Source organism: Cynocephalus volans, chromosome 1 (assembly GCF_027409185.1).
Source record: "Cynocephalus volans isolate mCynVol1 chromosome 1, mCynVol1.pri, whole genome shotgun sequence".
Taxonomy (NCBI): domain Eukaryota; kingdom Metazoa; phylum Chordata; class Mammalia; order Dermoptera; family Cynocephalidae; genus Cynocephalus; species Cynocephalus volans.
In genome coordinates, this window is record NC_084460.1 from 257,191,310 (window position 1) to 257,212,835 (window position 21,526).

Below are 21,526 nucleotides of genomic sequence, written 5' to 3' on the forward strand. Positions count from 1 at the left end.
GACAAGACAGAGTCCCATTTCATATGTATGTTAAAATTAAATACTCCTAATTTGATAATATACCCAAATTTACTTAAAAATAAATGCCAAATTATTTCTGCATTTGGAGGCAGCTGTGGTCACCAAGATGCAAAGTACTTTTTTTGTTTGCTTTTAATGACACCCATTATAGCTTTTTCCAATGATTTTCCTCTGATCTGTCATTGACCTATCTTAATCAACCACAGCAATTCTGATTACTATAAGTAGGGTAAGTAAGGGCAATACTCAGGAAAATAGTGTTATTAATCTTTTTTAAAAATGAGGACTGATATGCCCTTACTGAGAAAAATAGTAACTATTAAAATCTTTATACTAAATACTATTAATAAGAGACTAACAGAATTTTAATACTTCTTAAAAGTAAACAAATATCTAGGTACAGTAAAATGAAACCATGCCAAATCATTCTCAAAGGGCAAAAAATATAATAGTTAAATCTCAACGATTAGAAATTTTATTTAATGTTATCTTGTTTGTTTCTTAATCAAAGGACTCTCACTCTAGTCCTGATGCTTTGGGTATGTTTGGATGTTTTTCATTTGCAAAACCTACTCTGCCAGATGCATGAAGCCTTTCAGAGTAACAGATGTTTCTGAATTAAAGAAAAATCCACTTGTTACCAACAGGTTGCAGCAAATTTGTTGGCCTTTCTTTTGTTTCCCTAAAAACACAGGATGTGAAGGAACAGAGTAGCGGGAGGGAATCACGGATGGGAAGGAAACTGTCGCCAGAGCAGATGAGAAAAATTCATGCTCTATACTGCATTCATCTGTAAAAAGATAAAATGTGGTTAAGATTATTACACTGATCTTGTGAAATGCAGATTCATAGGTGATATTTAACATTACTTGCCCATTCTAGAATGGAGTAGTAGGAAGACACTTCCAATAGCAAATAAACACCATGGAATTAGAGGGCCTTCAGCATGGACTATCCATTTTCCTGCACTAATCAAGACCTTTTATACCATCTAAGCTGATGGATTATTGTTCTACAGCCTGTTGGCTTAGTTTTATGAATCCATCCAGACTGCACAAAGCTTTTTGCTGTTATGCAAGCCGGGACAGAGCAACGCAGCAAATCTGCTCATGCAAAGCACGGGTGAGGCAATGCTGAGCTATATGCCAGGAGGCGGGAGGGATGAGAGGGAATGGTGAAAGCCCCTTAAAGGTCATTCAGGAGGTGAAATACACAAATGTGTTTCAGGTACAAGCTACAGAAGTAGAATGGTTAAGAACTCTGTACTGCCCCTGCCAGTACTTCTGCCCAGCTGCTGTGAACAGGGAAACCTGCAGTTAGTAAACTGTTCATCTAAGAATAGTAGCCTCCCACTGACTTCCTGATTTCCACACTGGTCTTTCCCCTCACACCAGATGTTCTCAATTGTCCCCTGGCAGTGTCTGACTGTCCTAACTGGGTGTGGGGGTGTATGTGCTACTGGCTTTGAGTGGGTAGGCCAGGGATGCTGCTAAACATCCTAAAATGTACAGGACAGCCTCAGACAAAGACTTCTCCAGTTCCAGATTCACCAGTAGCACCAAGATTGAGACACACAGCACTAGACTGTAAAGTCTCTTAGGAACTTTTTAAAAATCCAAGTGCTTGATAGTGTGTGGTAGGCTCAGGGAAATTACTTTGGATTGAACAGCACAATGAAGGTTTTGTCCCTATGTTTCAGTGTGGCTGGCAGTGAAAATGGACAGTTAAGATGGTAGACTTTCAGGGCCAAGAGAGAGGGAAGGAGGGAGAGAGAGGGAGGGAGGGATGTTGGGAGAGGGAGGGAGGCAGGGAGGGAGGGAGAGAGGGGAAGAGAGAGAGAGAGAGAGACAAAGCCTGGATCAAATACAGTCACTGTGTGACTATGGCATGTTACCTAACTTCTGTAAATCTCAAGGTCCTCATCTATTAAAAGTAGGTTAATAGTACCTAGCAGATAGGTTTGTTAAAAGGATTAAGTTAGATGGCATATGTAAAATGTCCAGTATAGTAGATGGAAAATAGTAGACAATAAATGTTCCTATTATTATTATTATTATTAGTTATGATCCAAGGCCTCTAGGAGAGTAGACTGGTTCTATTATAGTCCCAGAGGGGAAAGTTCCTCATACAGGAAATCCAGACTAAACAAACACCCAAGTCATGCTGCAGAACACATTGGTGCTCAGGCTCTCTTGGACAATCTCCTCAGGAGCCTGTGATCCTCTTGCTCCTGAGGCTGCACCAGCTGTCGGCGCCGGTGCCACCCTAGTCCAGAGCTGCAACCTCCAGATTTGGAGGAAACCAGCCAGCTCTAAGAGAGCTGCTTCTACTTCAGAGCATGTGCCCTAATCCCAAGGGTGGATGCTAAATGAAAGCCAAAGCCAAGGCTGGGGACAGAGCAAACCATTGTGGAGTCGACCCAAGTGAGAAACTGACCTTTTATTCTGTCTAACCTGTGCTGTGTCTATATTATAGCTTCTGTTAGCTTTTTAAGTCTTCTACAGGTTTATCTGGAGACTTTAGTGTGTGTGAGAGAGAGAGAGAGAAAGATAGAAATAGATTTATTATATTCTATAAAAGAAATGAATGAAATCATCTAGTATGAATGGAATGGCTACACAGGGCTTCCAAATACCATAGAACCATTCCCTGACATTGATTTAGAGTATTTAAATCGCTCTGCTTGCACAGATGGAGGGAACTAATCCATCTTATTTTCTCAAGGTCACAGGGAATAATGGTGATGACAGTGTCGGAACTCTGATTGTCAAATCCCAAACATGTCTCTCACCCAAAGGCCATGCTGCCTTCATCTTAATAAAGAGAATAAAATACACTCCAGTCCTGTGCGAACAGCTTCTTTGGAGTACATGTTTTGAATCAAGCAAAGATAAGCTTTTTGTGGCAGGCATTCCAGGACAGGAGACAAGAGCGTCTACTCTAGAGACTCATGAGGTGGATTCAAATGTCCGTTCTGGGGGCGCCAGGGGACCGTTTCCACATCCCTCAGAATGGGAATAACAATCATACTGTACCCTACTCAGAAGGTTGTTGTGAGGGCTGAACACGTGACTACCTGTCGAGGGCCTGGTACACAGTAAGTGCTTCATAAATGTCACCTATTCATGGTGGAGGTGATGGTAGGAGGAGGTGATGGTAGGATGATGTAGGAGGAGGTGATGGTAGGATGATGTAACCTGCTCAGGAACAACAAAGGAGGGGTAGAAGATTCACCCCATTTTTTGGTTCCATCAATATATCTTTCATTTTCTGAATAGGGCTTTACATTCCCTGCATTTTTGTGTGAAGCTTATAAATGGGCCACATTGCTCTGTCCTGACTTGCATAATAGCAAAAACTTTAGGGCAGTGCTGGAACTACTTTCTAACATAGAAGAGGTTCACCTTAACACTTGCCAACAGGAACGGAACTATTTTGCTGTTACACTTGCTAAGCATTTTTCTAGGTGACTTTTTTCATCCTCAACCATCAGGAAGGTGTAAGAAAGCACAGTCTCTAAAGATTTGAGCCCATGCTTCCTCAGGTGAGGAAAAGGGGCAAAGATAAAGTTACACACGTGAAACATGAATCTAGGCAGATATTACTGATGTCACGGAAACACTCTCCCTGAACGCATGGGTAGATGGCCCTTGTCTGAGGAGGGCGTCCACCCCCTCTGTCCCCTCCCCTCCGGCCTTCCTCTCTCATTACTGAGGCACCAGGTACACAGTGATAAAAAATGACCAGTAATGAATGACTCAGAGGGACTTTTTTTAAGCATTAAGCAAATTTTTAAAAATAAACTGGAATAGTTCCATGTGGAAAAGAGCTTAAAATTAAACAGCATCAGCAAAAATCCAGCCAACCAAACAAAATTTTTAAGAGGAAGGATTTCAGGCTGAAAGGCAAACAATATTATTTGTTTGCCTGAAAACATTCTCCCAGAGGAAAATTCTCTTTTGTGGACAATCACGTTCCTATTTCTAACGTGAAATTCATTAACTGTTTTGCTCCTTGAACCTCTTACCCTTGCCCAGCCTTGCATAGCTCCAGGAGCTGGCAGTACAAATTAGTTCTCAAACATAAAGCAGGTGAAATGGTTTCATTGCTGCTGGCTAAGCATAACTCTCTATAATTATTGTAACTACCAAGCATTAGTCCCTTCCTTTCCTAAAAATAACACTCCCTCACCTAGATGCAGTGAGGAAATAACAGGCCGAAGGAGAACATTTTCTTACCAGAGAAATATTAGTTCCTTAATGAAGGAAATTTCTACATGGCAACTTCAAAGGGCAGAGGAGGAAACTTTTAAATATTTGAAATGTCCCTTATTTGGAAGATGCTGAATGCCAGGAATATGCGCTTGTTTAAACACAACAGGCTCCGACTTGTCACAGCTCATCTGGAAAACACCCTTTCCTTGGCTCCGCCCGAGGATCCTCCTGCAGACAGGTGCCCTCCCCACCGCCGAGGCAGGCGCTCACCCAGTGAGGACCACGGGCGCAGTACTCACCATACTGTCAAACTCCATGGAGCCCACTATCTGAGACACCTCGTCAAATTCCTCAGGAGACATGGGCAGCAGGTGGTCTGTAGTCTGGAGTCTAGAAGGGTGACTAAAATGAGGAGAAAGGAAAGGGAAATGTTAGCACCTAAAGTGTAAAAGCTGTGGTGCAAACTTACACATTATAGGTTTTGCCTGTGACTCATTTATCACTTTACATTTTTATTTCAGGTAAGCGCACACACTTGTAAAATACACTGGAAAAAGTACGGATCGTGGGAGGTTTGTGCCCCCAGCCCGGCCCCTTGGGAAAGTACTGGACTCTAGAGACGTGAGTGAGCAACAGCCAGACTGAAACCTGCGCCGCTTCTGCCTGGTTAAGCCTAGGTGTGAGCGTGTGCCATGTTCACACTGCCATGACCACGCCGCGCAGCTTACCCTGGACAGAAAAGCACCAGAGAAATGTCTGGGAGTCCCTCATCCCTACCTTGAGGTCTGTATGCAGATCAAGCTGCTCCACAGAGTGTTTTTACATGAAGGCTACATCCATTCACCCCAAGACAGTGCTGCAGGCCAAATAACTGACAATGCCTTTTCCAAAATTTTGTCTACCTTTTATAAAATGAAACAACAAAATAAAAGCAAGTGGAGAAAATGTACCTCAATCATTACTTTGGCCTTTTCTAGATTGAAAAGAACTCTTTTCCCACTCTGATCAATTTTTGTTCAATTTATTTATACTTTTTCAACGTATCAGTTTGGGGAAAACTTTATATACTTTAAATACAACTTTGTGTTTTGGTTTTTAGCATTTTATTTTGAAAAAGGCAATAAAACGCTAATAGGCTGTGACACTGGGATCTCTAATTACGATCTTTGTAACAAGTCCAACTGTGACGGCGACAGCAATTACAATGGAAAAGTAAAATACAAGCATCTTCCACAGGCCCCAGCCAGGAGCAATGCTGGCTCGAGGTTTTTAAACATGCCACTCTTCTGTGTTCACTTACACTTCAGACACAGAAATCAACTCAGTCTTGATGTATCCAGTTCCTTTAGGGCCATCAAGTTCCATTGGTTCTGGAGCTAGAAGCAAACATATCGTGTACACTTTCCTTTAGCAGAAATTACACAAAAACAGAACAAACAACTTTTTGGGGGGATCGAAATTCTACTGTTTTTCTTGACAGCTTTGAGTCTTATACCTTTAAAGGGGTTATGACCTCCCTGCCTGGGTCACCTGAAATTCTGGTAGAGATACAGAAGCAACTAGAAGAAATGGGGAGATTTCAGCAGGAGTCTAGCTGGGAGCTTTCTTTTTCCCAGGCTTGAATTCCTATAAGAAGTTGGAGTTCAAAATCTCTCTGGTTTAGTTGTACCAGCCTGATTGATCTACATAGCTGTAAAGGTAAGCTGAGGTCATCTTCAGTCCTAAGTAATTGTCCTAATATTGAGATTTCTGATTTCAAAAAATAATTAGCTTTGCTAGAATGTTCCAAGCCAGATGGGTCCAACTTGAACTTTCCCAAATGCAATTCAGCGACAACTAAGAACCTGTATTCAAAGATGAGGCCTCCTCTTAATAACAACCACTAATTACAGGAGGATCTAAAAAGTCGCCCTGAATGAACCACTGCACTTCTCCTGGGCCTCAATTTCCTCAATTTTAACACAAGCAGGATGGCATAAATTGGTTTGCTATTGTTCCTACCCTTACTCCTTTTCATATAGAAATAGTAATAATGTAACAAATACACAAGGCCAGAAATAGACTTTTCCAACACACCTAAAAGAGGAAATTATCTATTCATTTCTTAGTAGCTGTATCAGGCCAAATAATGCTTATGTTTCAACTGTGCTGAGTTCATACCATCTATCCAAAGCCCACTTTTACCAATTGAAAAGAAAGTGGTGGGTTAATGACACAGCATGGGTGGAGTCTGTGCTGGCACCTTCCACCTCTAAGGCGGCAAGCATGAATTTGGGTTATTAAACCCTGTCTGAACAACCATTGCTCCATCCTGGCGAGGACTTTGCTGTGCTATCAACTCATCAGGTGACGGGTGACGATGCTCCCCCTCCCTGCTCACCTTCCTTTGGCCTGGAGTAATACTTTCCAAAGGCATGATCTTTGTCAATATTTGGATACAGATACTTCAGGGGATTCTCTGGAATATTCTCAGCGGCCATGACTTTGTAATTGCGAATGATATCAGGGAAGGTAACAGCAGAAAGTTCTTTCTTCGTGTAGGGCTCAACCGCATGAAAGTAAGGTTCTAAAAATGAGAAAAGCTCAAGTCAGTCCCATGGAATATCCCGAAACAACAGAGGAGAGAGAAGCAAAAAACACCAGAGTTAGGGATTTGAGTGAACGTGGTAAGAACTAATCACAATCTAGGAGTTACAACAAGTAGAGTGAATTGCTTTCTTTACTTCTAAATCAATCATAATCCTGGGGGCTGGCCAGTTAGCTCAGTTGGTTAGAGTGCGGTGTTATAACACCAAGGGTCAAGGGTTCAGATCCCCATACTGGCCAGCTGCCAAAAAATAAATAAATAATTAAATTAAATAAATTATAATCTTGTCTTAAAAACAGGAAAACTAAAGGCAGTCATTACTTCCAGTAATGTTGCATTTGTCATTATATGCTTAGACTTACAAATTTGGCTTAAAGAGGTTTACTAAACACCTTTAAAAGCCCACATCTTCAATGGTATGTGGCCCACAGGCATTTAAATAGCTAATTATTAATTGGGTCATCTTGGTAATCTATGGTTCAAGCCACAGATTAAGTTATTAAAAAGATAAGCTCACTTTCTGTTTTTCTTTTTATATTGAAAAATACAATTTATTATTAAAATTAACAATGACAACATAGAAAACTTTTGAAACCAAAAAAGGATCCTATTTGCTACTTATGTAATCCACCAGTTTAATTCACTCCTGTTGTTATTCCCAGACTAATTCAGATCGTTCTTCCTAATTTATTGAGAATCTCACTTTGGGGTGTACACAGGCTAGGGGCTGCTGTTCAGGTACTCTGGGGACTCTGCTCTAGAACTTGACTAGGCTGGTTTCCTAAACCTCTGTGGCTGGTGCTGTCCTGCTTAAACTTTCCTGGTTGCCAAGGGTTTTCTTCATCTTCCATGGGTTTGCTAGCTCTGTCTCTCAACTGGCTGAGGCTCCAATACCTCCTGCCTATGCCAGGCTCTGATCCCGGCCCTCCTGCTTTTTCATCAGAAGAAAAAATAAACAGAACAAGAAAAGTTATCCCACCCTTTTGCGTCTACCCACCGAGAACATAAAAGTTGCTGGAGCAAGTCAGTTTTTCCTCCAGTCCTTCAAACAAAGCCATTGCTAAGCAACAGTGAAAAGTATTCAGTTTGTCTTAATTTTTTCATCTGCGCTATTCAGCTTCATCCCCAGAAACCTGCTTTATGACGTCAAGGATTTTGGAGTCTTTTAGGCATAACCCATTTGGTTAAATAGAAACCTCATATATAACAAAGATAAATGCGCAGCTGCCCTGTTTGGCAGGGAGGAGGGCTGCAGCTCAGCCCAAAAACCCCTGCGCCCCATCCGACGCTAGCAGTGCTGTGAGGAAAATCAACAAGGTGGTCTTCTCACAGGCCTGTCCACCTCTCTCCATTCTATGCTGCCATTATCTTAAGTGAGTCTGGAAACTTCTGCCTGTGGGAAAAGTGACTCCTTCCAAGAACCAGCTGCAGATTATACTGACTCATATTCTTGCTCTATAGATAACAAACCTAACAAGAAGGAAAACATTTGGCCTGTCTTTTTTAAAAAACCATCATTTCTACAATATGTTGCAGGCCGTGAATCAGAAACATTCACGGTGGTTCGTTAAGTCCTATTTGGAGGGCTCAGTTGGGGCAAGGATTGGATCTGCAGTTTCATGCCCAAAGCTCATCATCTGTATGAGCTGATCTGCAGCGATGAAGAGGGATGTCATGCTTGGGCACACGTGTCCGGGCGCCCTTCACTCACCGCCTCCGTTCTGGGACCGCTCCACCCACGTGAACGTGATGGCCCCTTCCCGGCAGCTCTCACTGAAGCGCAGCAGGAACGTCCCCGGCTGCTGGTCCTTCAGCAGGGCGCGCTCTCGCTCCTTGCTGATAAAGCCCACGATACACCTGGACATCGAAGAGATTGACGGCTTTGTACTTCGATCACGATTTTAATGTTCATGTTAACTTACAAACGAAGAAAATTACTAGAACTTGACAAAAGAGCATATGATAAAAATGTACAGACTATTTTAAAATCTATTTAATTGACACATAAGGAAACATTTCACTTACAGATGTACATGCTAAAGTGAAAAAAAAAAAAGCCAACATGACTATGGTGCCAGCAGAATGCTACAGATGCTCAATTAATACGTGCTAGATTAATGAGCCTTTTATTGTCACTTAATTATTTTAAAGGCCATGAAACTGCCTGAATGTAACTGCATCTTTTAAACTGGAGAGAAAGACTAAGACAATATATTTTCATATTCTAGCACTTCTGATCAAGTTAAAGCTTTTGTTGAAATAGCTGATCCTAAGAATAAGTTAGAAAAAAATTTACTGATTAAACTTCCTTCTAGGGACAATAGAGTAGGTGCACAAGAAATTTCTGTTGAATGAATGAATGCATGAATAGAACTCAGAAGTTTTTGTTTTATTTAGCTTTGCAAATACTTACACATATATTTAGAAAGCATAAGTTTAATCTTATGAGATTCCACTCTCATGAAACCTTGAAGGGGACCAGCCTACAAGCATGTGCCTCTGTGAGATGCATAATAAATGAAGCCAGCTCAGGCCTTGCCCCAGCCTTCCAGTAAGGGAGAGTGTGCTAAAAACATGTTTCAAAAATACATCCACCAGTGGCCCTTACCCATCATTCCAGAGAGAGAGCAGGTGTTTCTTAATGAGTTCTAGGATACTTTCAATCCAAAGCCAGAAGGGAAAATTTTTATCATTTATATTTTCCTGAAAGGATACAAATGCACACGTTAGGAACAAAGAAATCCAAAACGGTGAGATACCATGCCCCTTCCCGCCACTGGACTTTAATTTGCAAACACTCCCTAGCTGCCAAAGCCAGAACTGTCCCTTGCAGAGCAGCAGCAGCCCTCCATTTCCCTAGGCCGGGCTCTGCTTTCCTTTCCAAATGGTATGCAAACTAACCAGGGGATGACCTCCCTCCGCTGTGAATCATGGAAACAAAAGCTGCCCTCACGCTAGTGAAATCCAGTACAGCGAGCTGCTCAGCACTGCCCAGGGACCCCAGCAGGATCTAATGGTTCCCTCCAACTGGTCCCTCTGCTTGAGTAGCTTCCATGGAATTCACCTGGCCAGTCAGGCTGTCCACGCCTGGCCCAGAGCACGCATTTCACATGGACGTGGCTAAAACGCTGCCAGCCAAGGGCCAGTGTGAACAAACAGAAGACTCATTCTGGATATGACAGAATGTTATCACTCAGGCAGGCGCTTCCTGTCAGACTTGCCTGGAGACTGACCTCCTGCGCTGAGGAAAGCAAACAACTTGCCGTGGGGCTCCAGGAGCAAGAGATGAACATGCCAAAGTAAGCAGACAGTTAAGTAACCACCTCGGCGAGGAATATGAGAACCCCGGCAGACAGCGAGAAGAACTCAGAATAGAAAACACACAAAGAACCCACCTTACAAAACCTTGTCCAGGGAATAAGACCGTCGGGGCCAGCATTAGGACCTAAACGAATAAAAATAAGCTTTTTCAGCAAACACAAATCGCTTCTGAAGCTTTGGTGGGACTGATGGCTCTTGTATGTGCTCTCAAAGAAAAGAGCTAACACCCACCAAAGGAAGATTGTAGGTACATGGCTGATATTCTCACATACATGAACACTGAATTGACTGAGCAGTGATCATATGTGCTTGAAAAAACATAATTAAAATAGTCTGAAACATGTGTACAATGGTTTGATTTTAAAGGCATGCAGGAACGGATGGCAGGAGACGGGCACCATGATGTGAGAGTTTTTAGCGAAAGTGGAAACATCATGAAACCCCACTGTCTGCCCCTCCCTCTCCACCTCCCTTGTCTCTCCCTGTCTTCTGAAGAGGGGACAATCCCCTAACTCCCTCTTTACACTCCCTTCCAAGACCACCAACTAACTCTGCCTTGGCACTAAACCAAAGCCTTTCTGCTGGCCTTTCCAGAGAAGCCCCCTTTAGGTCCCTCCCTGTCCAATACCGTTTCCCACCGCCTTCTCTTCTGCTTCAGTAGAGTCCCCTCTCCTAAAGACCCTAAAGAATGTTTTCAAAGTTCCAGCTAAGACCAGGATCACCGCTAGGTGATCAATTTAACTGATACTTGACTTTTACCAGCTTATTTTAGACATTCGTTATGCATCTCCCTTACTCCTCCAGATAGGCTTAGGGAGGCTGAGGCTAGCCAAAAACTGAGCAAGAGAACCAAGAGGAAGCCTGCGGGCCACAGCTGCACACGTTGACGCAGCTCAAGCTAGAAGAGGTAGGGAGCCCATTATCTCTCTGAAGACAACCACAAGTCACTACAGGCAGAAAAGATATCTTTCTTAAACCTTTTCAAATAAGGAAATGGAATAAGGTGATTTTATACTTTGTATTAAATAGCACAAGACCCCCACTGTGACAGCTGCTTGGCCAAGGCAAGGCACTGGCCTACTGGTGTTTGCAATATATGCAGTTCTGCTGTACAGAAAGCAAATCTGGATAAAAGTCATCCATGGATGTTTGAAGAAATAGTTCAAATACTCCCGTTCATTAAAAGATCTGACCTTGAGACTAGTGGAGCTTTGATCTGTTTACTGTGGAAGACCAATAAACTCAATGACATCAGCCACTAAAAGGGATTTTTTTTTTTTTCCTGTGGCTAGCCAGTCCAGGGATCAGAACCCTTGACCTTGGAGTTCTGAAAGGGAATTATCCACCAAGATCTGGACTCTGCCAAATCAGGCAAAGCTGCTTGTCCAAAGGGGTGTCCACTTGTGAGGACAGTGTCTCCTGCTACCAGGGCCACCCGATGCAAGAGCCTCACTCAGGTTTATGCTGTGCAGGGAACAGGACCCAGGACCTTATTCTTACCATGCAGAGACTTCCCTTTTTCTCCCAAGTTAATAAGACTTCTTTTTTCATCAAGAAACTTATCTTAGCCACAAATAAGAGTATTTCATATAATTCAAAAAACTTTCCCTTGGGAACCCCTCTTAGACATGTTAACATGAGACAATGAGAAAAGGATTCATTTAAATCTTTTCTCAGGTCTATGTTTCTTTCCAAGGTGAGGTATGATTATCACTTAGCTATAATAAACTGCAGCTTGGAAAGCCAACAGATTTTAACATTCTTCTAACTTTAACAAAATAGAGAGTGAAGAAGAAGAGACAATTTTATGAATTTGGGTTTTTATATACATGAAAAGTGAATACACTCATACCAAGAAGCTTCTCTCCCAACATGTTCAGCTGGTCCACATTGAGACCTCTTTTGGTGACAGAAGAAAACTGCCAACTCAGCACCTCTGAAAGCTGAGACCATCGTGCACATGGTGGGTTCAGAAAGAAGGACAGATTCTAGAGAGAAAACACCCAAAAGCTAAGGGTTACCAGAGAGCCACTGGTCACAAGCTAGGTCCTAAAACATGGGCCCATCCTGGAGTTCAGTTCTAGTTTATACGACACTGTAGTGGATTGACTATGTCCCCTCAAAAGTCACCGATGCTTGCACTGTGTCCTCCAAGTTTTATGTATTAGAAACTTGGTCCCCACTGTGACCGCTAAGAAGGTGGGAAATTCTATTATTGTAATTAAAAGGGGGAGTCTTAAAGAAGTGATTAGATTGTAGGACCCTGCCGTAGTGAATGGATTGATAATGGTGGTCAGGGGCGTGGTTCTGAGGGTTTTGAAAGAAGAGGAGAGTCTGTCTGTCTCTCTCTGCTCTCTCTGCTTCCCCCATCTTGCAATGTGAGACCCCTGTGTCACTGTCACCACCACCAGATGGACTTTGGACTTCCCAGCCTCAGAAACTGTAAGCAATAAATTTCATTTTCTTTACAAATCACCCAGTTTCAAGTATTTTGTTATAAGCAATGGAAATGGACTAATAGAGACATGGATGTTTTCACAATAGGGAAAGACAAATACAGTCAACTCTCATTATTTGCAGATTCACATTTGTGAATTCATTTACTCACTACAATTTACTTCTAACTCCAAAGTCACTACTCACGGCACCATTGCAGTCATTCGAAGACACACCCATGCACAGAGCAACAAAAAATTTGAGCCGCTCAACACTTATCTTCCCAGCTGAGATCAAACAAAACACCACTCTGGCTTCTCCTTGCAGCTCTCATACTGTAAACAAGTGCCCTTTGTGCCAGCTACTTGGTGCCGTGTTTTTCACATTTTTTGCTTTTTGTTGGTAATTTTGTTATTTATAATAGCACCCAAGCATAGTACTGAAGTGCTGTCTAGTATTCTTAAGCTCAAGAAGGCTGTGATGCGCCTTATGGAGAAAATATGTGTGTCAGATAAGCTTTATTCAGGCACGGGTTACGGTGCTACAGGCTCTAAGGTCAATGTTAATGAATCAACAACTATATCACATAAGGTGTTTTTAAACAGAAACACACATAAACAAGGTGATATATCAATGGGTTGATGAAAATGTTGTGACCAGAGGCTCGCAGAAACCTACCCCTGCATTTCCCCCAGGAGCAATGATTCAGCATTCACTAATTAAGTGCTCCCGGAGAATGCAAGTACAGCGAATAACAAGAACCGACTGTAATGAATCCACAGTGAGTATCCACACTCTAAGAATGGAGCATGTTTGTTTAATAGACATATGCATTTAAAAAAAAGAATGACAATAAAGGACCTCTTCCACAATAAAAGTTACATGAAATCATCAATTGCCTGAGCTTATTCACATGGAAGAAAAATCATAATCCTCATTTCTAACACATACACATGCTTTACTTTCCCAGAATTACCCAAGATCTCAGCAATGCCACATGAGTTTGTCACTTCTCCCTCAACATCTGGCCATTAGGGGCTATTTCAGAGAGGCAGCAGTGAGAGCATGGGGCCTGTGGTTAACCCCTGGTAACAAGCAAACGTGTTTTCCATACCCTGGGTTCTGCCACCAGCATGTTGTACCACAGGATGGAGGCCCAACCACTCGGGAGCTGGCTGACATTGGAGATCACCACAACAGGCAGAGAGGTCGTCTAAAAGATGATAAAGACCTTGAAATCATCTGAATCATGGAAATATCACCTTGGACAACTGTTTAAGCCTAAAAATAAGCAGGGGATTATTTGTAAATATGCATACTCAGTCATCCCTTGGTATCCATGGGGGATTGGTTCCAGGACCCCTCTGGATACCAAAATCCATGGATGCTCAAGTCCCTGATATAAAATGGTGTAGTATTTGCATATAACCCATGCATATCCTTCTGTATACTTTAAATCATTTTCATTTACTTATAATGTCTAATACAATGTAAATGCTATGTAAATAGCTGTTTATAGAATAACAAGTGAAAAGTCTGTATGTGTTCAGTACAATTTTTTTTCCCCAAATATTTTCGATCCACAGTTGATTGAATCCATGGGTGTGAAACCCACAGACACAGAGGGCTGACTGTATTTTACAACTGAAAATTAGAAATGTAAACTTACATTCTTTTGTTTATAGTTTATCTTTGACATATCATTCAGTTAAGAAATAAATCTGTAAAAACAATAGCAGCTCAATAATTTGTTATGGGGTACACAGTATAAAAAAAAGTAAATTGTGACATTCAAAACATAAAATGTGGGGAGAGGGTGGAGCAAAATAAATAAATCCCAACGCTTAATATAAAAAAGTTAACACAGGCTTTTAAAATTTATTTATTTTTCTAACTGAAACATAACTGATTGTACATATTTGTAGGGTACAGCATTGAATACCAATACCTGTATCTACTATGCGATGCTCAAATCAGGATAATTAGTATATTCAACCTTACACATTGTAACCATTTTTGGTGGCCCTTTACCAACCTCAACTAAGTATCCTTAGTTTATAGAATTTGAAGGTTAATTCAATTAAGGTTAAGGTAGTATTGGCTGAAAAGACCATCTTTTTAAGCAATTAGGTAAATATCCCTAAAATGAAAACTGAGAAATAAATACATGTAGTAGTTAAAAGTAAAAATAAAATTTTCCACCTCAGGACCACAGAAGTCTTACCTCGAGGTCAATTACCAAACCAGGCTGGCACAACTGGGTTTCAAAACTGAGGGAGTGAAGCTCTTCAGTAACTATGAGAGGACCCTTAACAGAGAAAAGAGAAGGAAAAAAAAGAATATGACAATTCATTCACTGATGCTGCAACTTTCAAAAACCTAACAAACCCTGTAAACGGGTGGTAGTGATTCTGGACCCAATCAGCTGCAACTCAGAAGACTGCAATATTCAATAATTGACTCCAGATTTCATTATTCTGTGTTTCCCAGTGTTCTCTCAAAGATATCTGAAATTACGGCAAGGGCTATGGATTCAGAGAAAGAAAAGGTCAATGGGGAAACAGCAACTTTTAATGGCTTTATTTGGGACCTAAGGCTTCCTAGGCCTCAGCCCCATCTGCCCACCCACGGCCCACCCATGTGGAGAGTGCACGTGTGTTCCGGGTGTGATTACCTACTGGAAAGGCTGAGTCACATAAGCCTGGAAGGTCATCAAGTGCCTTGGGTGGAGTAGAAATGTATGATTTTTAAAGTGCCTTCATACACATTATCACACGTGAGCATCACACAACTTAGAACTAAGGAGGTGCAGCTGCTAGATCTGGGGAGGTCACTGAGACAGCTAAGGTGCAAACCAGGCCAGACAGCATCTTTGCTCTGCCCACACCAGCATCTGCCTCACTGTTCCATAAGAACTTCACTATCCTGGTGTGGAAGGATGGCAGGCTGTGCGTGTGTGCAAAGGACAAAAATGTTCCAAAGCAAAACAACCCCAGACATTTCATCTTTTGTCCACAGTTCATTTTGGGTTTTTTTTTGGCAGCTGGCTGGTATGGGGATCCAAACCCATTACCTTGGGATTATAAGGCTGAACTCTAACCAATTTACCTAACCAGCTAGCCCCAACAGTTCATTTTTGTTTTTTCTTAAATTTTTTTTTAAAATTATTTTTTAAAAATTTATTTTATTTATTGAATCAAAATTGATTTAGACATATTCTGGGGGTTCAACATTGAGATATGTTGATCAAATCAATATTACTAGCTTATATATTGTTACAAATCGTAACTATTCTTTATGCCCCTGTCCAATCTCCCCTTATCCCCTCTCCTTCCCCCTCCCCCATCTGATAACCCTAGATTTCTTCTCTCCTTCTGAAAGAGTAATGGTTACTCTGGTGATTTGTTGCCTAGATGATCTGTTCAATGCTGAGAGGTGTGATCAGGTCCCCCAATATTATCACAGAGCAGATGCTTCTTCTGTCACTCTGAAATGGGCTTTGTGGAGAGAGACGTCCTCTTCTTTTATCTCTGCTGGTTACTCTCCTTGTGTCAATGCACTCCAGTGGCTGGCAGACCATCTGCATGGTGGTTGTGGCATCTAGCCGCTCTCACGGCAGCCATGGTTACTGTGGTGGCTGGGGTGGGCCACCCACACAGAGGTGATGTTTTTGGCATGCTCCTTGGCATTGGCAGTGTGCCTGATTGTGGGGCGTGTCTGGTCCCCAGCTCTATACCTTGGGTCACCGGGCAGGCCCCGAGGTGCTGGTGTGGTGTGCCTGATTGTGGGAGGGAGATCTGGTCCCCGGCTCCGTATCCTGGGGCCCCAGGTAGGGCCTTGGGGCACTGGCCCAGTGTGCCTGGTTGTGGGAGGGGGGTCCAGTTCCCTTCTCCACCTCAGGTCCCTGGGCAGGCCCTGAGGTGCTGGCGCAGTGTGCCTGGTCGTGGGAGAGGGGTCCGGTCCCTGGCTCCAACCTCGGGTTCCCAGGCAGGCCCAAAGGTGCTGTGGTGGGCCGAGCCCGTGGCGCACTCGGTAGAGTGCTGCGCTGGGAGCGCGGCGACGCTCCCGCCGCGGGTTCGGATCCTATATAGGAATGACCGGTGCACTCACTGGCTGAGTGCCGGTCACGAAAAAAAAAAAAAAAAAAAAAAAAGAACAAAGGTGCTGTGGTGTGCCTGGGCTGGAACCAATTTTTTTTGTCCTCTAGTTACTCCTAAAACGGGGGAATTTCCTGTGGGAACCAGTACTTGAGCTGTGTGGTTGAGCTAAATTGCTGCTTTGCTGCTGTTTCCCTAGGGAAGGCTTTTTGTGCAGCTCAGGGTTTAATGGTTGACCTTATAGGCACTTCCAGCTCTTCAGGGACCCGGTGGATCTGGGTTGTGTAGAAACTCTGATCTGGGCCTGAGTCTCTTCATCAAACTGCACCCCATACAATTTTTCTGACCAGTCTCCTCTGAGTGGTCCTGCGCTGATTGCGGTGCAGATCAGCCGTCCTTGCTGAGTCCCAGTGTTCTCCTGGGGGCCTGTCTCCCCTGCCACTCATGCTCCAAACACATCCCATGGGACAGGCCCTGCACTGGTCCCTTGCAATGACTCACCAGCCTCTGAATGGCTCCCGTTTTCAGTTGTTCTGGCTCTTTGCTCCTGCATAGGTCCACGGGAACCCTATTAGTGGTCTTGCTCTCCTGGGGGCCGCCAAGACCCTCTTCTTCCCTGCTGCTTCCAAGCAACTCCATCTGAAGGGCACAGCTGCGGCTTCTGCTGGCTCCTGCTCTGTGTGCTCAGAAACTCCAGCCTTAAAGCAGCCACGGCCTGAAATGCTCAGAGCAGTTTTTTCTTTCTCATCGTGGTTTCTCCTGCCATCATGCATTCTGTAGGTCTCTCCTCCTCTTCCCCTGAGCTCCAGCGGCCCCAGCGTGGCTTATGTTACATTTTTATAGTTGTAAATTGGTTGATTTGTGGAGAGTGACACTGGGAACCACCTATTCCGCCATCTTGACCAGAACTTCCCAACAATTCATTTTTGAATGCATCACAAACACAATTCTTCAAGGATCAGGTTGTAAAAAGGAAACTGATGAAAAAGGATGCTACTGGGTAGGGGATGCATGGCAGGCAAGTTCTCTGGGCACACTGAGCAAGTCCTCAGTATGGGAGTCTTAAAGCAGGCCACTTGGTCTGGCTCTGGCGTTCTCTGTGCACACTTAGATAAATCCTGCAAACTTCCGGGGACTCAATTTCTCCACCTGTAAGATGTGAAGAATACAAAAGCCCACCATGCCTCCTCCACTGGGGTGTCCAGGCAGGTCCAGTGAGTTTGTGCGCAACATTGTTTGACAACTGTGAAGCATGAATGCAGTGTTTTTGCTGTTATCACAGGTTTACCAAGTCCTGAAGCTCATTCTCTGCCCTTCCCTGCTGGGTCTGAATCCCTCTGTGACATGTCCCCAGCCATCAGGGGCACTGACCTACCCTCCCTGGAAAGACTTGCCTCTCAGGGCCTATTCACAACACACAGACTCTCACCTCATTGGTTCGGCCAGCATTTTTCTGTTCCTTCAGTTGCTGTAAAATAAGAAACCATCTTAGAAAAAGACATGTTAATCATCAAAGTTGCTGTCTTCGTTTACAACTCAGACCAAAGTTAGGATAGAAAGTATGAGGGATGTGACATTATCTTCAGAGGCAGAACAAGACATGAAAGGGCCCAGTCTGGGCTGTGAGTACTCTCCCCAGAGGCCTGATGGGATGAGCACACCATGGGGCTGGAGAGAACCCAGGGAAGCGTATCTGCTCCCTTGCTGGTGCAAACTTTCCCTGAATAATTTCCCTAGCTCCCTTATCAGCTGTTCCATGCCCCCAGGCTCAGAGGACAGCGTCTCCTCCCTCCCTCTTCCCTCAGCAGAGTCTTCCAGGATAGGCCCAGCAACTCCATGCCCAACTTAGGCTGCCTCCAGTGGATTTCCTTCAATCCCTGCGATTTCCAGGGAGCAACAGGGGGCCTGAGGGCAGCTTCAGACACCCGGAGACTCTCAAACTGGGCTGAGGCTCCCACACACGTCTAGCTTCCTAGTTATAAGGCTTGTTGATGGTTGCCAGTGAAAAAGGATGCCTTTCACCTCCCTGCAGGTCCTGGGCCCTGGGAGAGCCTTGGGCTCAGTACCAACAGAGCCTCAGAACGACTGGCAGCCCCATTTTCGTGGAGGCAGAGAGAAGGTGCTGTCTGCTTATACATGCTTGCTGGACTTCTCCTGCCCAGTGGAATGGGCCCTGCTTCTCTGGAGACAAAGTGATGGCGTCAGGCTGCCATGGAGGAGGGGGCTGTGGGCAAGGCCATTGGGAAGGAGAATGCAAAGAAGGGGCTGTGGAGAGGGTCTTGGGGTACACGGCCACACCTGGAGGGCAGGAGGAGGAATGGCCAGGATTTGGGAGCAATGACCTTTGAGAAAACTGCAAGAATCTATAGTGAGTGGTCACGGAGCTCGTGGAGGCCGCAGGTGTGGACAATGCATGTGCACACAGGTTTAAGAAGTGTTTTTACTGAGATTGATATGGCCCAAAAGGACTGTTTCTGGGAGAAAGACTGGCAGAAAATAGAGTAAATGGTCCTGAGATAAGGAGGAATCAAGATGCCCCAAAGTCTGGAACGTCTAGGGGGTGTCCTCCACATCACAAAGTGCCACTCTGTTCTTACAGATCCCTATAAGCCAGAAACAACATAAAGAGGGGAAAACTGGTCTCCCTACCAGGTGTCGAAACTCAGCTGCCAGACTCCCATTGGTGGACTCCTCCATGTTCATCACTTTCGTGTGTGTGCCCAGAATGTTGAACTTTCTAAATCTGTATAATATAGGACAGAAACACTTAAAAGGCTGCAAACTACTAAACAAGCAAAACAGATATCAAAATATAGTGCAAAATACATCACGTACCCTTTTACTGTATTTCTCTCATTGACGTCTCTGCAAAAAAAAATATAGAGAATCAAATTCATATTTAAAATCTGAAATAAGCTTTAACAACTATACAGAAGTATATGTATAAGTAAAAGACAAATAAAAAATAGGTCTATACTTATGGATTTGCTGCCCTTTCATTCACTCTCTCTCTCCATCCACCCATCCTAGCTCTGCTGAGCATCACTATGTGACCTCAGGCAAATAAACGGTGTGGGCCTCACTTGTACAACAAGCTAACAGCACCAACCTTATAGGATGCTGTGACAAATGAACTAGTTAATGGGTAAAAACAGCACCCAGTACACCCTCAATAAATGTTAGCCATAGTTACTGCTGTTTACGGAGCAGCTACTTTGTGCAAGGCACTGTGCTAAGTACAGGGGATTCAGCACACAGCACTGCTCTGCTGCCACAGAACTCTGAGGACCTTCTGATATGATCACTTAATCCTTATTTTTATTCTCTATCGTCTTTAATGCTTGTGTTAAAGTATAAGAATAGCAATTATTTGGGGAAAGTGGCAAATTTAAGTCTGAGATTAAAATCTTGAAACACCTTGAACCTTATATAACTTCAGTGATTACTTTGTCATATTCTGGCCAAATAATGTGTCTATTAGCGGCACAGATGTAGATTAGAAATCATTAGCCCACATTTCGATGAGTTAGCTACTTTTCCTTTCCTATCTCAACTAGAAGTTCAATGTTTTTTTAAATGCAATCACTATTAGCGATGAGAGGGACCTATTTTCCCATTTAAAAAAAAAAAAGAATTTAAAATAAAAGGAACAGTGTGACTCACAGCTGCCTTGTCAAAGCTAAGCAGTCAGAGCTGGAACAGACAGAAAGGATGAAGGAGCATGAACAAACTGAACAAGGTACTGAGCTAAAGCAAAGCATGGGAACATGCAATGGCCACGAAATCTTTGCACTCCTTCCGTCAAGTAGCAGAATGTGAAACACATTCAGCTGCCACTAAGGTGCTCTGTCCTTCTGAGGAAGCTAAGACCACGTGGGGGTGACCCTCACTTCACCTGGCAACTGGCACCACACCCAGCAGCGCCAGCCCCACATGTGCCTGCACCATGGCCTCGTCTCAGAGCTCGCCTGTATCTACTCAGCTCTCATTCTGCAGGACCAGGAGGATCAGATCAATGCCCTCATTAAAGCAGCTGGTGTAAATGTTGAACCTTTTTGGCCTGGCTAGTTTGCGAAGGCTCTGGCCAACGTCGACACTGGGAGCCTCATCTGCAACGTAGGGGCTGGAGGACCTGCTCCAGCAGCTGGTGCGGCACCAGCAGGAGGTCCTGCCCCTCCACGCTGCTGCCCCAGCTGAGGAGAAAGTACAACCCAAGAAAGGAGGATCTGAGGAGTCTGATGATGACGTGGGCTTTGATCTTTCTGACTAAACCTCTTTTGTAACATGTTAAATAAAAAGCTGAACCTGAACATAAACAAACAAATAAATAAATAAATAAATTTAAAAATGAAAAAAAGTAGAATATATTCCCCGTCCCCTGGATCTCAGCTGGCCTTGACTTGCTTTTACTAACACAATGAATGGGAGTGATGCTATACAAATTCCAAAGCAAGACCCCACAGGCCTTGCCTTGGAACACTGTAACCATGTGAAAAGCCTGGGCTAGCCCCTTTGAGAAAGCCCTAAAGAAGAACTTGGTTATCCCAGCTGAGACCCCCGACATGTAATGAGCCTGTGCTAGACCATCCAGCTCCAACCACGCTAGCCCAGACCAGAAGGACCACCTATAACCCACAGAATTTGAGAAACGATAAGTTTTTGGGTTTTCAGTCACTAAGTTTTGGGGGCAGTTTGTTATGCAACAAAAGCTAAGTGATACAGAGAAACCCACAGCAGGGAAGACATATTAAGACTCTGCTACAGTGAAGAATGTTCTCACATGAGTTGGAAGAAACAAAAAGTCAGAGGAAAACAATTTGAACGATCATAAACTGTTTTGAAACTTACTA

General features: G+C 43.6%; 1 protein-coding gene and 1 pseudogene across 4 annotated transcripts in view; one reads left to right on the top strand and one right to left on the bottom strand.

Annotated features, from left to right (window-relative positions):
• Positions 1 to 473: 473 nt before the first annotated feature.
• STAT1 (signal transducer and activator of transcription 1) overlaps positions 474 to 21,526 on the bottom strand; it is a 41,527-nt gene continuing 20,474 nt past the window's right edge. For 3 of the 4 annotated variants that reach the window (XM_063089672.1, XM_063089663.1, XM_063089653.1), the window contains 14 exons: positions 20,340 to 20,369; positions 19,512 to 19,541; positions 19,326 to 19,419; positions 18,106 to 18,144; positions 14,804 to 14,887; positions 13,694 to 13,792; positions 11,996 to 12,131; positions 10,218 to 10,267; positions 9,431 to 9,525; positions 8,534 to 8,679; positions 6,616 to 6,801; positions 5,536 to 5,611; positions 4,535 to 4,637; positions 474 to 811 (listed from right to left, as the gene is read on the bottom strand). In XM_063089672.1, the coding sequence (XP_062945742.1) occupies positions 797 to 811; positions 4,535 to 4,637; positions 5,536 to 5,611; positions 6,616 to 6,801; positions 8,534 to 8,679; positions 9,431 to 9,525; positions 10,218 to 10,267; positions 11,996 to 12,131; positions 13,694 to 13,792; positions 14,804 to 14,887; positions 18,106 to 18,144; positions 19,326 to 19,419; positions 19,512 to 19,541; positions 20,340 to 20,369 (1,183 nt within the window). In that variant the 3' untranslated portion in view covers positions 474 to 796. The remainder of the gene's footprint in view (positions 812 to 4,534; positions 4,638 to 5,535; positions 5,612 to 6,615; positions 6,802 to 8,533; positions 8,680 to 9,430; positions 9,526 to 10,217; positions 10,268 to 11,995; positions 12,132 to 13,693; positions 13,793 to 14,803; positions 14,888 to 18,105; positions 18,145 to 19,325; positions 19,420 to 19,511; positions 19,542 to 20,339; positions 20,370 to 21,526) is intronic. The other variant, XM_063089682.1, reaches the window with a different exon arrangement.
• On the top strand, positions 20,610 to 20,946 carry LOC134388805 (large ribosomal subunit protein P1-like; annotated as a pseudogene).